The sequence below is a fragment of the Staurois parvus genome, unplaced genomic scaffold (genome assembly GCF_062004578.1).
Source record: "Staurois parvus isolate SC_StPar_1 unplaced genomic scaffold, SC_StPar_1.0 ptg001221l, whole genome shotgun sequence".
Taxonomy (NCBI): domain Eukaryota; kingdom Metazoa; phylum Chordata; class Amphibia; order Anura; family Ranidae; genus Staurois; species Staurois parvus.
This window is the reverse complement of record NW_028319017.1, coordinates 990,064-1,006,455: the sequence shown is the minus strand read 5'-3', so window position 1 is coordinate 1,006,455 and position 16,392 is coordinate 990,064. Positions and strand designations below refer to the sequence as shown.

Here is a 16,392-nt window from a genome sequence, read left to right as displayed (position 1 = left end):
AATGCGCTAGGTGTTTGCACCACCTGTGTACTTTTTCTAACAGGCCATAACCTGGTCATTGATTCGCACCTTTACAAGATTTTATCAGATTGTTGTAAGGCCCACTGAGGAGGCCGCCTTTGGTCGCAGTGTGTTATAGGCTGCTGTGAAGGTACATTTTTGGCCTGTCGGTGATGGCTGTGTCTCCCTCCCCCCATGAGCAGTGCTTTGGAATGTCCCTATGAGTAAGGAATATTATGTTGGCTTTGTGTCCCATGATGTACTATAAAGATGAGCGGGTTCCGGCCATGAATCAATGGCTGGGGCCTGCTGACAAAATCTCGTTGTGTCTAATCACAATGGGAGTCGTCGGGCAGGAGAGCGGCTGGACGCACCCTGTGCCCGGAAAAAGTCAGCGACGTACAGGTACAACGATGTGCCAGTACAGGTCCCCTGTCCGCAGTAAATTGCTGGTTGGCGGTCCTTAGGTGGGTAATCAGACACATCCGGAACAAGTCCAAATGTCATATCTAGCACAAATATATACAAAACCACCATAACAACAGGAACGGTAAAGAATCTGAATTCAGAAATCTAAATTGTAACTTATTACAGCTTACCAGTCCATAGAGGTGGCCGCATTATTTTTTTTTTTTTAGGCTTTCAATTTAATACATTCAGAGGGTCCAATAGCTGCAGAAGTTGGAATTAGCAAATTGGTGGCAGTTAAAAATATGAGCCATGAAAACTAAAAGTATATCGCCTCTTGTATTGTAGGCGGAGTACTGTGTACAAATGATCCTGTGGTGAGCAGTACTGGGACATGTTCATCTATTACCCAGGGCAAGGATGTGGAACTGCACCCCCCCCCCCCCCTCCGCTATTAATGCATGCCATAGAATGGGTTTACTGCCCAGGACAGCTGCCCCTCCTGGAACCTAAGGGGTTAATCCTCTGCAGTGTTTAAAAATGCTGTTTGAGCCTGTCTTCTCTGATCCTCCCCTTCTTCCAGTGTCTTCCTCTTATCTCCTGATAAGACATAAGGTGTAAAGACACTCTGTACATGCGCAGTTTAGTGTGTATTGCTAGAGAGGCTTTTTTTTTTTCTTGGGAGAGTGCATATGATCAGCACAGGGCCAATCAATACTGTCAGACAGAGGTCAGGGGTCCTGCATCTTTTTAGAGCAGGAAGAAAACTCCTACAAGCTTTAACCAGTGCTGTGTAGCACACTGATAGAAGTCACAAGACTGCTATATACTGCTGATGAGAAAAGGTATTTCGCAGTTTATATTTACTAAAATAATTGCATTTTCATGCTGTGTGTACTGTGGGAGAGCAAATATAGTGAATGCAGGGTCCGGGGAGAGCGGATATAGTGAATGCGGGGTCCGGGGAGAGCGGATATAGTGAATGCAGGGTCCGGGGAGATCAGATATAGTGAATGCAGGGTCCGAGGAGAGCGGATATAGTGAATGCGGGGTCCGGGGAGAGCGGATATAGTGAATGCAGGGTCCAGGGAGAGCGGATATAGTGAATACAGGGTCCGGGGAGAGCGGATATAGTGAATGCAGGGTCCGGAGAGACCGGATATAGTGAATGCGGGGTCCGGGGAGAGCGGATATAGTGAATGCAGGGTCCGGAGAGACCGGATATAGTGAATGCAGGGTCCGGGGAGACCAGTTATAGTGAATGCAGGGTCCGGGGAGAGCGGATATAGTGAATGCGGGGTCCGGGGAGAGCGGATATAGTGAATGCGGGGTCCGGGGAGAGCGGATATAGTGAATGCGGGGTCCGGGGAGAGCGGATATAGTGAATGCAGGGTCCGGGGAGAGCGGATATAGTGAATGCAGGGTCTGGGGAGACCCGATATAGTAAATGCAGGGTCCGGGGAGAGCGGATATAGTGAATGCGGGGTCCGGGGAGAGCGGATATAGTGAATGCAGGGTCCAGGGAGAGCGGATATAGTGAATGCGGGGTCCGGGGAGAGCGGATATAGTGAATGCGGGGTCCAGGGAGAGCGGATATAGTGAATGCCGGGTTCAGGGAGAGCGGATATAGTGAATGCAGGATCCGGGGAGAGCGGATATAGTGAATGCAGGGTCCGGGGAGACCAAATACAGTAAATGCAGGGTCCAGGGAGAGCGGATATAGTGAATGCAGGGTCTGGGGAGAGCGGATATAGTGAATGCAGGGTCCGGGGAGAGTGGATATAGTGAATGCAGGGTCCAGGGGGAGCGGATATAGTGAATGCAGGGTCTGGGGAGACCAGATATAGTGAATGCGGGGTCAGGGGAGACCAGATATAGTGAATGTGGGATCAGGGGAGACCGGATATAGTGAATGCGGGGTCCTGGGAGAGCGGATATAGTGAATGCAGGGTCCGGGGAGAGCGGATATAGTGAATGCGGGGTCCGGGGAGAGCAGATATAGTGAATGCGGGGTCAGGGGAGAGCAGATATAGTGAATTCAGGGTCCAGGGAGAGCGGATATAGTGAATGCAGGGTCTGGGGAGACCCGATATAGTAAATGCAGGGTCCGGGGAGAGAGGATATAGTGAATGCAGGGTCCAGGGAGAGCGGATATAGTGAATACTGGGTCCGGGGAGAGCGGATATAGTGAATGCAGGGTCCGGAGAGACCGGATATAGTGAATGCGGGGTCCGGAGAGACCGGATATAGTGAATGCAGGGTCCGGGGAGAGCAGATATAGTGAATGCGGGGTCTGGGGAGAGCGGATATAGTGACTGCAGGGTCCAGGGAGATCAGATATAGTGAATGCAGGGTCCGGGGAGAGCGGATATAGTGAATGCGGGGTCCGGGGAGAGCAGATATAGTGAATGCAGGGTCCGGGGAGAGCGGATATAGTGAATGCAGGGTCTGGGGAGAGCGGATATAGTGAATGCAGGGTCCGGGGAGAGCGGATATAGTGAATGCAGGGTCCGGGGAGAGCGGATATAGTGAATGCAGGGTCCGGAGAGACCAGATATAGTGAATGCGGGGTCCGGGGAGAGCGGATATAGTGAATGCAGGGTCCGGAGAGACCGGATATAGTGAATGCAGGGTCCGGGGAGACCAGTTATAGTGAATGCAGGGTCCGGGGAGAGCGGATATAGTGAATGCAGGGTCCGGGGAGAGCGGATATAGTGAATGCCGGGTCCAGGGAGAGCGGATTTAGTGAATGCAGGGTCCGGGGAGACCAGATACAGTAAATGCAGGGTCCAGGGAGAGCGGATATAGTGAATGCGGGGTCTGGGGAGAGCGGATATAGTGAATGCAGGGTCCGGGGAGAGCGGATATAGTGAATGCAGGGTCCAGGGGGAGCGGATATAGTGAATGCAGGGTCCAGGGGGAGCGGATATAGTGAATGCAGGGTCCGGGGGGAGCGGATATAGTGAATGCAGGGTCCGGGGAGAGCGGATATAGTGAATGCAGGGTCCAGGGGGAGCGCATATAGTGAATGCAGGGTCCAGGGGGAGCGGATATAGTGAATGCAGGGTCCAGGGGGAGCGGATATAGTGAATGCAGGGTCCGGGGAGAGCGGATATAGTGAATGCAGGGTCTGGGGAGACCAGATCTAGTGCATGCATGGTCCGGGGAGAGCGGATATAGTGACTGCAGGGTCCAGGGAGATCAGATATAGTGAATGCAGGGTCCAGGGGGAGCGGATATAGGGAATGCAGGGTCCGGGGAGACCAGATATAGTGCATGCATGGTCCGGGGAGAGCGGATATAGTGACTGCAGGGTCCAGGGAGATCAGATATAGTGAATGCAGGGTCCTGGGAGAGCGGATATAGTGAGCGGATATAGTGAATGCAGGGTCCTGGGAGAGCAGATATAGTGAATGCAGGGTCGGGGGAGACCAGATATAGTGAATGCGGGGTCCGGGGAGACCAGATATAGTGAATGCAGGGTCTGAGGAGACCAGATATAGTGAATGCAGGGTCTGGGGAAACCAGATATAGTAAATGCAGGGTCCGGGGAGAGTGGATATAGTGAATGCGGGGTCCGGGGAGAGCGGATATAGTGAATGCAGGGTCCGGGGAGAGTGGATATAGTGAATGCAGGGTCCGGGGAGAGCGGATATAGTGAATGCGGGGTCCTGAGTTTAGTAACACTTTAATCAGTGTTCAATAACCAAAGAGTCCTGAAGAACTTGGTAAAATCAGTAATGATAGACGGAGGATACAATTGCACTGGTAATAGTATTTTTAACCAACTTAATATATAACACAAAAAAAATGTTCCTTACATATCATTGCAGAACCAACAACAACTGTGGAGACAACTACAACTGCAACATCCACATCATCAGCACTGACTACAACTACAGCAGCTACAACTCCAGGAGCAAGTACAACTACAGAAGTACCAACTACAACTGCCCCACCTACAACTACAACAGTAACAACTACAACTGCCCCACCTACAACTACAGAAGTACCAACTACAACTGCCCCACCTACAACTACAGAAGTACCAACTACAACTGCCCCACCTACAACTACAGAAGTACCAACTACAACTGCCCCACCTACAACTACAGAAGTACCAACTACAACTGCCCCGCCTACAACTACAGCCGCACTGACTACAACAACAACTACGCCCCCAAATATTAAAACCTATTTTTACTTTTTCACTATAAGAATGGAACTGCCATTCTCATCAAAGTATAGAGATCCTTCATCTCAGGAATTCATGGAACTTGCAGGAATAGTTCAGCGTTTTGTAAGTATAAGAACATCTGTTATTGGCCTAAATATTATCGGGAATTTCTCGCCATTCATGAATTTAATCTTGTAGACAGTTTACAGGGAAACTATAATGGTATCGGGTCATTTCCATGAATTTCACAGCAAGTCTCCAGTAACTATTTAGAACATAATTGGGGGAAGCCCGTGTGCTTTAAAAAGAAAGAGCCGCAACTCACATCCTGTGAGTGATGGATGTAGAAGTATTGCTCTCACTTCAACATCTGCCTCCATACCTCACATGTGTGGCACTATATAGACACGTGTGGGGTAATATAGACATGTGTGGGGTAATATAGACATGTGTGGGGTAATGTAGACATGTGTGGGGTAATATAGACATGTGTGGGGTAATATAGACTTGTGGGGTGATATATACACATGTGGGGTGATATAGACACGTGTGGGGTGATATAGACATGTGTGGGGTAATATAGACACGTGTGGGGTAATATAGACACGTGTGGGTAATATAGACTCGTGTGAGGTAATATAGACACGTGTGGGGTAATATAGACATGTGTGGGGTAATATAGACACGTGTGGGGTGATATAGACACGTGTGGGGTAATATAGACACGTGTGGGGTAATATAGACACGTGAGGGGTAATATAGACACGTGTGGGGTAATATAGACATGTGTGGGTAATATAGACACGTGTGGGGTGATATAGACACGTGAGGGGTGATTTAGACACGTGTGGGGTGATATAGACACGTGTGGGGTGATATAGACACGTGTGGCGTGATATAGACATGTGAGGGGTGATATAGACACGTGTGGGGTGTTATATAGACATGTGAGGGGTGATATAGAGATGTGTGGGGTAATATAGACATTTGAGGGGTAATATAGACACATGTGGGGTAATATAGACACTTATGGGGTAATATAGACACGTGTGGGGTAATATAGACACGTGTGAGGTGATATAGACACGTGTGGGGTGATATAGACACGTGTGGGGTGATATAGACATGTGAGGGGTAATATAGAGATGTGTGGGGTAATATAGACATTTGAGGGGTAATATAGACACATGTGGGGTAATATAGACACTTATGGGGTAATATAGACACGTGTGAGGTAATATAGACACGTGTGGGGTAATATAGACACGTGTGGGGTAACATAGACATGTGTGGGGTAACATAGACATTTGTGGGGTGATATAGACACGTGTGGGGTGATTTAGACACGTGTGGGGTAATATAGACACGTGTGGGGTGATATAGACACGTGTGGGGTGATTTAGACACGTGTGGGGTAATATAGACACGTGTGGGGTGATATAGACACGTGTGGGGTAATATAGACACGTGTGGGGTAATATAGACACGTGTGGGGTAATATAGACATGTGTGGGGTAATATAGACACGTGTGGCACTATATAGACACGTGTGGGGTGATATAGACACGTGTGGGGTGATATAGACACGTGTGGGGTGATATAGACACGTGTAGGGTGATATAGACATGTGTGGGGTGATATAGACACGTGGGGGGTAATATAGACATGTGTGGGGTAATATAGACATGTGTGGGTAATATAGACATGTGTGGGGTAATATCGACACGTGTGGGGTAATATAGACATGTGTGGAGTAATATAGACATGTGTGGGGTGATATAGACATGTGTGGGGTAATATAGACATGTGTGGGGTGATATAGACACGTGTGGGATGATATAGACATGTGTGGAGTAATATAGACATGTGTGGGGTAATATAGACATGTGTGGGGTGATATAGACATGTGGGGGTGATATAGACATGTGGGGGGTAATATAGACATGTGTGGGGTAATATAGACGTGTGTGGGGTAATATAGACATGTGTGGGGTAATATAGACATGTGTGGGGTAATATAGACATGTGGGGGTGATATAGACATGTGTGGGTGATATAGACATGTGTGGGGTAATATAGACATGTGGGGGTGATATAGACATGTGTGGGGTGATATAGACACGTGTGGGGTAATATAGACACGTGTGGAGTAATATAGACATGTGTGGGGTAATATAGACATGTGTGGGGTAATATAGACATGTGTGGGGTAATATAGACACGTGTGGAGTAATATAGACATGTGTGGGGTAATATAGACATGTGTGGGTCGTTTCGTTCTGAATCCAAATTCAGATAAATGTTTGGTTATTCAGAGATTTGAATAACAAAATGAAATTCTGATGAAATTCTAATTAGAAATCTAATTAGGTTAGAATTAAAATATAACAATAAAAGAATAGAACAGAAGAGAATGAAGTAGATTAGAATAGAAAATAAAAAAATACAGTGGAATATTACTGTCTTCTGAAATTCAAATTTTGAAGAGAATAAATTAGAATAGAATAGAAAAGAAAATAATAGAATAGAAGAAAAGACAATAGAATAGAAAAATCAACACCAAACCATGACAGCATCCATGAACTTGTTATATCCCTTGATTACTGGGACGCTCAGTGCCGGTCATACCGCTGCGATTTGAGGTGCGATTTGGGTACTGAAACCGCACCTGAAAGCGCTTCAAATGAACGTGAATCTCAGTGCCCGGTCATACCAGTGTGATTTCAGATGCCATTTGTGAATTGAAATCGCATCTAATGAATGTGAATCTCAGGGTCATAACATTTGAGATTTGCTGCGGCGCGATTTCTGAAGTAGTTCTCGCATGACTTTTTCTGCAGTTTTGTTGCGATTTCACATCCATAGAATGTAATGGAAACCACACTGCAGATTGCAAGAAATTGTTGAAAATTTTCGCAAGTAGCAATAAATCGCACCTGAAATCGCACACAAAATCACGCAATTTTAAATCGCAGTGGTGTGACCGTTGACTTACATACCTAGTTTGGTAGGCAATGGGTATGAGAGCTGCAGGAAGGATAGTCACATGACTAATGTTTAGGGCCGGTTCACACTCTATGCGTTTCAGTTGCTTTTTTTCTGCATCCAAAACGCACAGAAAGTCAGTGATCTGGTTGTCAGTGTCATAGTTCACATCAGTGCTTGCAGTTCCAGTGCGTTCCGGATGCAGAAAAAAAAATAGAACAGGCTGCATTTTTCCTGCACAGAACTGTACTGGAACGCAGTAAAACGCACCAAAAATGCACCAAAAACGCCAAAACAAATTCCTTCCTGATCCCCCGAGAGGCAATCAGATATTACCTGGATCAACTTTACCTATAAATGTTATATCCAGTTATATTCTGTGTATCCAAGAAAGAGTCCAGGACTTTCCTACAGCAATCCATTGAGCTGGCCACAACCAACTCTGGAGGGAGTCTATTCCACATTCTCACAGCTCTTACTGTGAAGAAACCTTTCCGTGTTTGGAGATTATTTGGAGTCCCAGATAGTACTGATCTGGGACTTCAGTCAGATAGAGGCAGTCAACCAGCGTGCAGGCCAAGCTGACCATCCACAATTACTATTATACAGTATTTATAAAGCGCCAATAGTTCGCTCAGCGCTGTACATTACAAAGGGGGACAGAACATGTGACAGAACAATACCAATACAATGCAAAACATGAGGGGATCGAGGGCCCTGCTCCTTGGAGCTTACAATCTAGGAGGGAGGGGGTGGTGGCACAGGAGGAGATAGCTGTGGGGGATGGAGTGGTAGGAAGAGTGGAGGAGGTTGGCAAGTTAGCAGGGGGTGGGGTAGGCTTCCCTGAAGAGATGGGTTTTCAGGGTGCGCCTAAAGGAGAGGAGAGTAGGTGATAATCTGATGGGTTGGGGCAGGGAGTTCCAGAGGATGGGTGACACCCTGGAGAAGTCCTGGAGGCGGGCATGGGAGGAGGAGACCAGGGAACTAGAGAGAAGGAAGTCTTGTGAGGAGCGGAGTGTGCGTGTTGGGCGGTACTTGGATATTAGGTCAGTGATGTAGTTCGGGGCTGTATGATGGACGGCTTTTATACTGCAAACTGATTTTTAAAGGTTGCCGGCACTTGCCGATACTAAAATAATAGAGAAATCATCATTTTGTAAATGTCTAAATGCTAAGAAACAATGACTAAAATAAAATAGCAAAATAAAAATTATAATTTCTCTGTAAATAAAAAAAAATAAAAAAATCTACAAGTGTGATGCAAACCGATGTTATAAAGGTATCTGGTTTTGAATACTTATTTATGAAATGATGGCGATAGCAACATTATATAAATGTGTATGAACTCTAAAAAAAAAAAAAATTTATTAAAATAAAGATTTAAAATAAATATGGTGTTAAAATAAGTAAAATAGGGATCATCAAGATAAGGGGGTGAATACGGTTCAGGAGGGCAGGATTTCCAACACGAAATCAAAATGAAGAACACGGGGACAGGACCTGAAACTAACTGCAGGAAAGTTCAAAACTAATCTCAGAAAGGACTATTTTACTAAAAGAGTAGTTGATACTCGGAATTAACTTCCAGCAGAGGTGGTGAGCCGGTCACCAGTAAATAGCTGCAAACATGTTTGGGACAAGCATAGATTTATACTCAAAAATTAACCAAAAAACAACAAACGAAAAAAATGATTTAAAAAAAACAAACAAAAAAAATGATTTAAAAAAAAAACAAACAAAAAATTATAAAAAAAAACCAAACAAAAAAACCCCCGAAAAACAAACAAACAAACAAAAAAAGCAAAAAAAGACAAACACAAACAAACAACCCCCCCCAAAAAAAAAAAAAAAAAAATGGGCAGGCTCGATGGACCACTCAGTATTTTTCTGCCTTCACTTTTCTATGTTTCTATGTAATTATTTAAAATAAAATGACAAATAAAAATTATAATTTTTTTTCCTTTAAAAAAAAAAAATAGTTCATAGGGAGAGATGAGGGTCCTGGTTGCTGCTGACTTCTGAAAATGCCAGTTCTTTGGCTGTCACGTTCAAACGTTTGCTTCAATATTTTAAGTTGCAACCAGACACAAATAATGCAGAGGAGGAGTTCTGACATCACTGTTCAATTCTAGGACAGTCACTAAAATATTGAGGTCAGAGACAGCCAATCACCCAGGACAGGGGTCTCCAAACTCTGCAAACAAAGGGCCAGTGTACTGTCCTTCAGACTTTAGGGCCCCCCCCCCTTGACTGTGGCCAGTGGAAGTACCCTGGCATCTGTGCCCCATCATTGGTTTCAATGAGAGGAATGGTGCCCCATTATTGATATCCATGAGAAGACTACCCCCCCATTGATGGTGTCAGTAGGAGGAATGGTGCTCCATCATTGGTGTCAGTTGGTGCCCCATGGGCCAGACAACGGCAAGTAAAGGGCCACATCCGGCGCCCGGGCCACAGTTTGGAGTCCCCTGACCTAGGAGTTGTAGAATTGAAGCGTCATTTGTCTTAGTACCAATGTCCATTAAAGTGTACGTCCAGCCAAAACCTTTTTTTCTTAATTTTTGGATGGAGTGGGGAAGGTTTGGCATAATTCCTCCCCCTGACGTCAATGATGGGGCACTATTCCTCCCACTGATACCAATGATGGGGCACTATTCCTCCCACTGATACCAATGATGGGGCACTATTCCTCCCACTGACACCAATGATGGGCCACTATTTCTCCCACTGATACCAATGATGGGGCACTATGCCCCCCACTGACACCAATGATAGTACACTATTCCTCCCACTGACACCAATGATGGGGCACTATTCCTCCCACTGACACCAATGATGGGGCACTATTCCTCCCACTGATACCAATGATGGGGCACTATTCCTCCCACTGACACCAATGATGGGGCACTATTCCTCCCACTGACACCAATGATGGGGCACTATCCCTCCCACTGATACCAATGATGGGGCACTATTCCCCCCACTGACACCAATGATGGGGCACTATTTCCCCCACTGATACCAATGATGGGGCACTATTCCTCCCACTGACACCAATGATGGGGCACTATTCCTCCCACTGACACCGATGATGGAGCACCATTCCTTCCACAAAGTCCGAGGCATTGTTTGTTTCCACTGAATCCAGGATATTTTCTACTCCCGCTGGCCACAGTCCGGCCCCCCTACAGTCTGAAGACCCTTTGGTTAGGAAGTGTGGAATCCTCTGTACTAATCCTTCCACATTCTCTTCATAAAACAAATCTTTGTCCTGACTTATACTTGGAATGAAATTCTCAGATGAATATTAATCCTGTAAATGTAGACGTGACGGATCCAGAATACTAATGATGGACATTCTCCCGGCAGGCTCTCATAATCATCCGAGTAACGAACCCCGACTGTATGGCTGTCCATGTACTTCGCTTCCGGTAAGTCATCCCAATGTATTCTATAGGGGAGGGGGGGGGGTGCAGTATGGAGGAGGGGGTCTGCAGTATAGGGGAGGGGTGTGCAGTATAGGGGAGGGGGGTGCAGTATAGGGAAGGGGTGTGCAGTATAGGAGAGGGGGGTGCAGTACGGGGGAGGGGGTGTGCAGTATAGGGGAGGGGGGGCAGTATAGGGGAGGGGGGGTGCAGTATAGGGAAGGGGTGTGCAGTATAGGTGGGGTTGTGTACAGTACAGGGTGGTGGTGTGCAGTATAGGGGAGGGGGGTGCAGTATAGGGGAGAGGGGGGTAGTATAGGGGAGGGGGATGAAGTATAGGGGAGGGGGTGCAGTATAGGGGAGGGGGGTGCGCAGGGGTCTGGGTAAGACCTTCCTAACGTCCAGCTCACAGGACAACAATTGAATCCCCGGCAGACTGAGGCGTCCATTACTGCGGCATATCAACCGAGCACTTCACACACACATGGGGGTTGCTTTACTAAAGGCAAATAGACTGTGCACTTTGCAAGTGCAGTTGCTCCAGAGTTTAGTAAATGAGGTGAAGCTCCCCTTTGCCAAGAATACCCAATCATATGTAAAGAAAAAAACCCAGCATTTCTGCTTGCACATGATTGGATGATGGAAGTCAGCAGAACTTCTGCGCATTTACTAAGCTCTGGAGCAACTGCACTTGCAAAGTGCACAGTCTATTTGCCTTTAGTAAATAAACCCCTAAGTATTTATTATTATTATTATTATTATTAAAAATAATATATAATAGTCTGCCGGTGACACAGAGCAAGTGGCTCAGCCCCCACCCTGCTGGCTCAACACAGCATTTGATTGCCATCAGCGGGAGCCAATGACTCCTGCTGCCATCAATCCGCTCAGAGAGGAGGGAGGCAGTAGTGAGAGTCGCTGCTCTCGGGCACATCGATGGATCGGATTGGGCTCAGGTAAGTATAAGAGGGTGCTGGGGGGGATACAGCCAGGGTCGTAGATGGGGGGGGACAACCAGTCCTACTGGACAGCAGGGGGCCCAGGCAGTTGGGTGAGTCCAATATGGGCAGGGAGGGTAATGGGTGCGGCGGGGGGGGGCAATTACTGGAACTGATCTTCTGTAGGTCTCTCTCTGCAGCAGCTGAAAGCCGGCTTCTTCTCTCTCCCTCTCGATGGCTTTCAGCTGCTGCAGAGAGAACCATACAGGGGAGTTCCCCTTTTTTATTAGACGTTCTCCTCAATCCTTTATTCTCCTTCCCCCTCCCTTCCTGAGAGGCACAGTGACACATGGTGGGCTGGTTATGGGTCAACAGCAGGTTAAGGCATCCTCAGTTCGATGCCAAGCAGTCTGCGAAAGTGTAGCCTTCCTCACCTAAGTCATGATAAGGCCAGTGTTCCTCAGAGAATTGGGAAGCTCTGACCCCAGACCCTGTGTAGGCTCACCCATCATACAACAGGTAAGGCAGCTTCTCCCAGGAATTGAAAGAGATTGTAACCTCATGAAACCCTACCAGCCAGGTGACAGAAGTTAAATGAACATTCCTCAGGTCAGCTGTCACCTATGTTTCATTTCATGGATTATGAAGCTGTCAGTTTTAATGCAGAGCCCCTCCGCCCGCCCAAAACAGGGTATTGGCCAGTATTCAGAGCCACCCCCCCCCCTCCTGCAGGGGGACTTTAAAAGACAGGCTCTGCAACTTGGATCTGCTTACCTTAAGGCTTAACATGGCAAGTAACTTAACCTTTTAACTTCTTCCTGTTATCTCTTGGCTGTGATATGCTGTTTTTATATATATATATATATATACAGTGGGGCAAAAAAGTATTTAGTCAGCCACCAATTGTGCAAGTTCTCCCACCAAGATGAGAGAGGCCTGTAATTGGCATCATAGGGAGACCTCAACTATGAGAGACAAAATGAGAAAACAAATCCAGACAATCACATTGGCTGATTTGGAAAGAATTTATTTGCAAATTATGGTGGAAAATAAGTATTTGGTCACCTACAAACAAGCAAGATTTCTGGCTCTCACAGACCTGGACCTTCTTCTTTAAGAGGCTCCTCTGTCCTGCACTCATTACCTGTATCAATGGCACCTGTTTGAACTTGTTATCAGTATAAAAGACACCTGTCCACAACCTCAAACAGTCACACTCCAAACTCCACTATGGTGAAGACCAAAGAGCCGTCGAAGGACACCAGAATTGTAGACCTGCACCAGGCTGGGAAGACTGAATCTGCAATAGGCAAGCAGCTTGGTGTGAACAAATCAACTGAGGGAGCAATAATTAGAAAATGGAAGACATACAAGACCACTGATAATCTCCCTCAATCTGGGGCTCCACGCAAGATCTCACCCCGTGGGGTCAAAATGATCACAAGAACGGTGAGCAAAAATGCCAGGACCACACGGGGGGACCTAGTGAATGACCTGCAGAGAGCTGGGACCAATGTAATAAAGGCTACCATCAGTAACACACTACGCCGCCAGGGACTCAGATCCTGCAGTGCCAGACGTGTCCCCCTGCTTAAGCCAGTACATGTCGGGGCCCGTCTGAAGTTTGCTAGAGAGCATTTGGATGATCCAGAAGAGGATTGGGAGAATGTCATATGGTCAGATGAAACCAAAATAGAACTGTTTGGTAGAAACACAACTTGTCGTGTTTGGAGGAGAGAGAATGCTGAGTTGCATCCAAAGAACACCATTCCTACTGTGAAGCATGGGGGTGGCAACATCATGCTTTGGGGCTGTTTCTCCGCAAAGGGACCAGGATGACTGACCCATGTACAGGACAGAATGAATGGGGCCACGTATCGTGAGATTTTGAGTACAAACCTCCTTCCATCAGCAAGGGCATTGAAGATGAAACGTGGCTGGGTCTTCCAAAATGACAATGATCCCAAACATACCGCCCGGGCAATGAAGGAGTGGCTTCGTAAGAAGCATTTCAAGGTCCTGGAGTGGCCTAGCCAGTCTCCAGATCTCAACCCCATAGAAAACCTTTGGAGGGAGTTGAAAGTCCGTGTTGCCCAGCGACAGCCCCAAAACATCACTGCTCTAGAGGAGATCTGCATGGAGGATGGGCCAACATACCAGCAACAGTGTGTGCCAACCTTGTGAAGACTTCCAGGAAACGTCTGACCTCTGTCATTGCCAACAAAGGATATATAACAAAGTATTGACATGAACTTTTCATATTACCAAATACTTATTTTCCACCATAATTTGCTAATAAATTCTTTCCAGATCAGCCAATGTGATTGTCTGGATTTGTTTTCTCATTTTGTCTCTCATAGTTGAGGTCTCCCTATGATGCCAATTACAGGCCTCTCTCATCTTTGTAAGTGGGAGAACTTGCACCATTGGTGGCTGACTAAATACTTTTTTGGCCCACTGTATATCTAGTTACATTTTCTTTGTAAGTATTTTATTGCACCTATCAAAATAAAGCAATGCAAAAATACAGTAGAATAAAACAGCATAATGAAACAATATTAAGGTGCAAGTAAAAGTGTCACCTAATGGTGACTATAGGTGATTGGACACTAGACCAAAATACAGTCTATAGCGTGAGCAGAAAAGATCCCAAATGATCTTCAAAAAATCCAATGGCTGGATCCGTGGATGAGGTGATAGATATATAAGGATTGCGCACTCACCTAAAGGGTGCGGCTACAGCGGTGTGACATCACGCCGACCGACGCCACGAGGGCCCCGGCGGCCATTTGCATTTGCACATATATGGGTCAGTATCTTTCTTGCTCCTACCTGTACTGTTTTTTTGGGAATAAACACTCCTTGCCATAAGGATATCACACTATCTGGCCTCCTTTTGTTCTTTGAGCTCCGGTGGGAGCCATTTACATCTGCAGAGTGGCTATTTCCAAACGTGGCAACACTATCAAGCAGTGAGGGGCATTTGACCAGATCTGACCAGACCCATATAAGGATCCTTGATGTCCTGAGATTATCTGCTTTAAATGCGCATTGAGATTGCGTATCTGGTGAGTGCGCAATCCTTATATATCTATCACCTCATCCACGGATCCAGCCATTAGATTTTTTGAAGATCATTTGGGATCTTTTCTGCTCACGCTATAGACTGTATTTTGGTCTAGTGTCCAATCACCTATAGTCACCATTAGGTGACACTTTTACTTGCACCTTAATATTGTTTCATTATGCTGTTTTATTCTACTGTATTTTGGCATAAAGATGTCTATATGTCCTAAACACAACATTTTAGCGCTGCACCTTGCTTTATTTTGATTATTTTGGAGGTTTATATGGTGCCTTTTTGGTGTTCAGCTGCTATTTTCTCTATTTATTTATCATTTTACCTTAAGCGCTCACTTACCCTGCGATTTACTATTTTATTGCACCTGTTTGACACTTTCAGTAATAAATCTTTCTTTCTGAAAGTGTTAAACTGTTTCTAAGCGCTTACTTGCAATTCACGAATTCCTGCCTTTTGAAGCGACGCTACTGTGTTTGTTTAATCCTCTGCCCAATCGGCCTGCAGTGACCGTATTGGACAGGCGACTTTTCAACCATTACAGTGTATATTTGATAAAGAGAGTTTCCCCTTTCTCTGTACAAAAAGGGGTGGTGGCAGTGAAGGGTTAGTTGCGTAATTAACCTGATCCAGTAACAAGCGCATTCAGGCTGCCGGTGCGTCGATTGCGTTCCATTAGCTGGACAATCGTTGTGCAGGGCGCAGCTGAGTGTGGCATTGTTACGCACGTCACAACGCGATTTTAGATCGGCCGGTCCTTTGGTCACGAGTTTGGTGAGAAGGTCTGGGGTCTGATGCCGTGGGCGTGACGTATTATTGTTGGTTGCGGTCGTGCGATTGTCGCATGTTGGTGGTGGCGATCGGGCGACTGTGACAGGGATCAGTTCCAATAAATGCACCCATCACCCTCCCTGAGCATCATACATTTCCCCCTGCTGCCCAGGCCCCCCTGTGTGCCCCCTACCCCCACAGTGCTGCCAGCTTCCCTCCTCTCCTTCCCACCGGCAGCTACAAACACACAATAGGATCCTTCAGGATGAAGAGCGGAGTAAGTGTCCAGTAAATATGTCACGTTTACCAGACCCTTCCTTTCCTAAATGAAAACAATGAGTTATCAGTACCAGTCACTCACTGTGTTCATTCATAACTGAATCCTAGTAAACTGTGTTTTTTTTGGGGGTAGGAGGGGGCACTGTCAGTTTGGTTGTATGGGGCCCCGTGGTTGCTAACAGAGGTCCTGGATACAGCAACACAGCACAGAAGTTGTTTCACCTTAATCCATAGAGTGCGCTAAGGTGAAAAACTTTAAGGGTCCTTTCACACGGGCGTTCCGTTTTTTTCATCAGTTCAGTCACGTTTTTTCATTAGAATAAAACATAT

General features: G+C 46.3%; 1 protein-coding gene across 1 annotated transcript in view; it reads left to right on the top strand.

The window, feature by feature from the left end:
- The first annotated feature begins 257 nt into the window (after positions 1-257).
- The window catches only part of LOC149438072 (uncharacterized), a 58,535-nt gene continuing 42,400 nt past the window's right edge, over positions 258-16,392 (top strand). The window contains exons 1-3 of the mRNA XM_089660291.1: positions 258-405; positions 4,242-4,708; positions 10,940-11,001. Coding sequence (XP_089516417.1) covers positions 258-405; positions 4,242-4,708; positions 10,940-11,001 — 677 coding nt within the window. The remainder of the gene's footprint in view (positions 406-4,241; positions 4,709-10,939; positions 11,002-16,392) is intronic.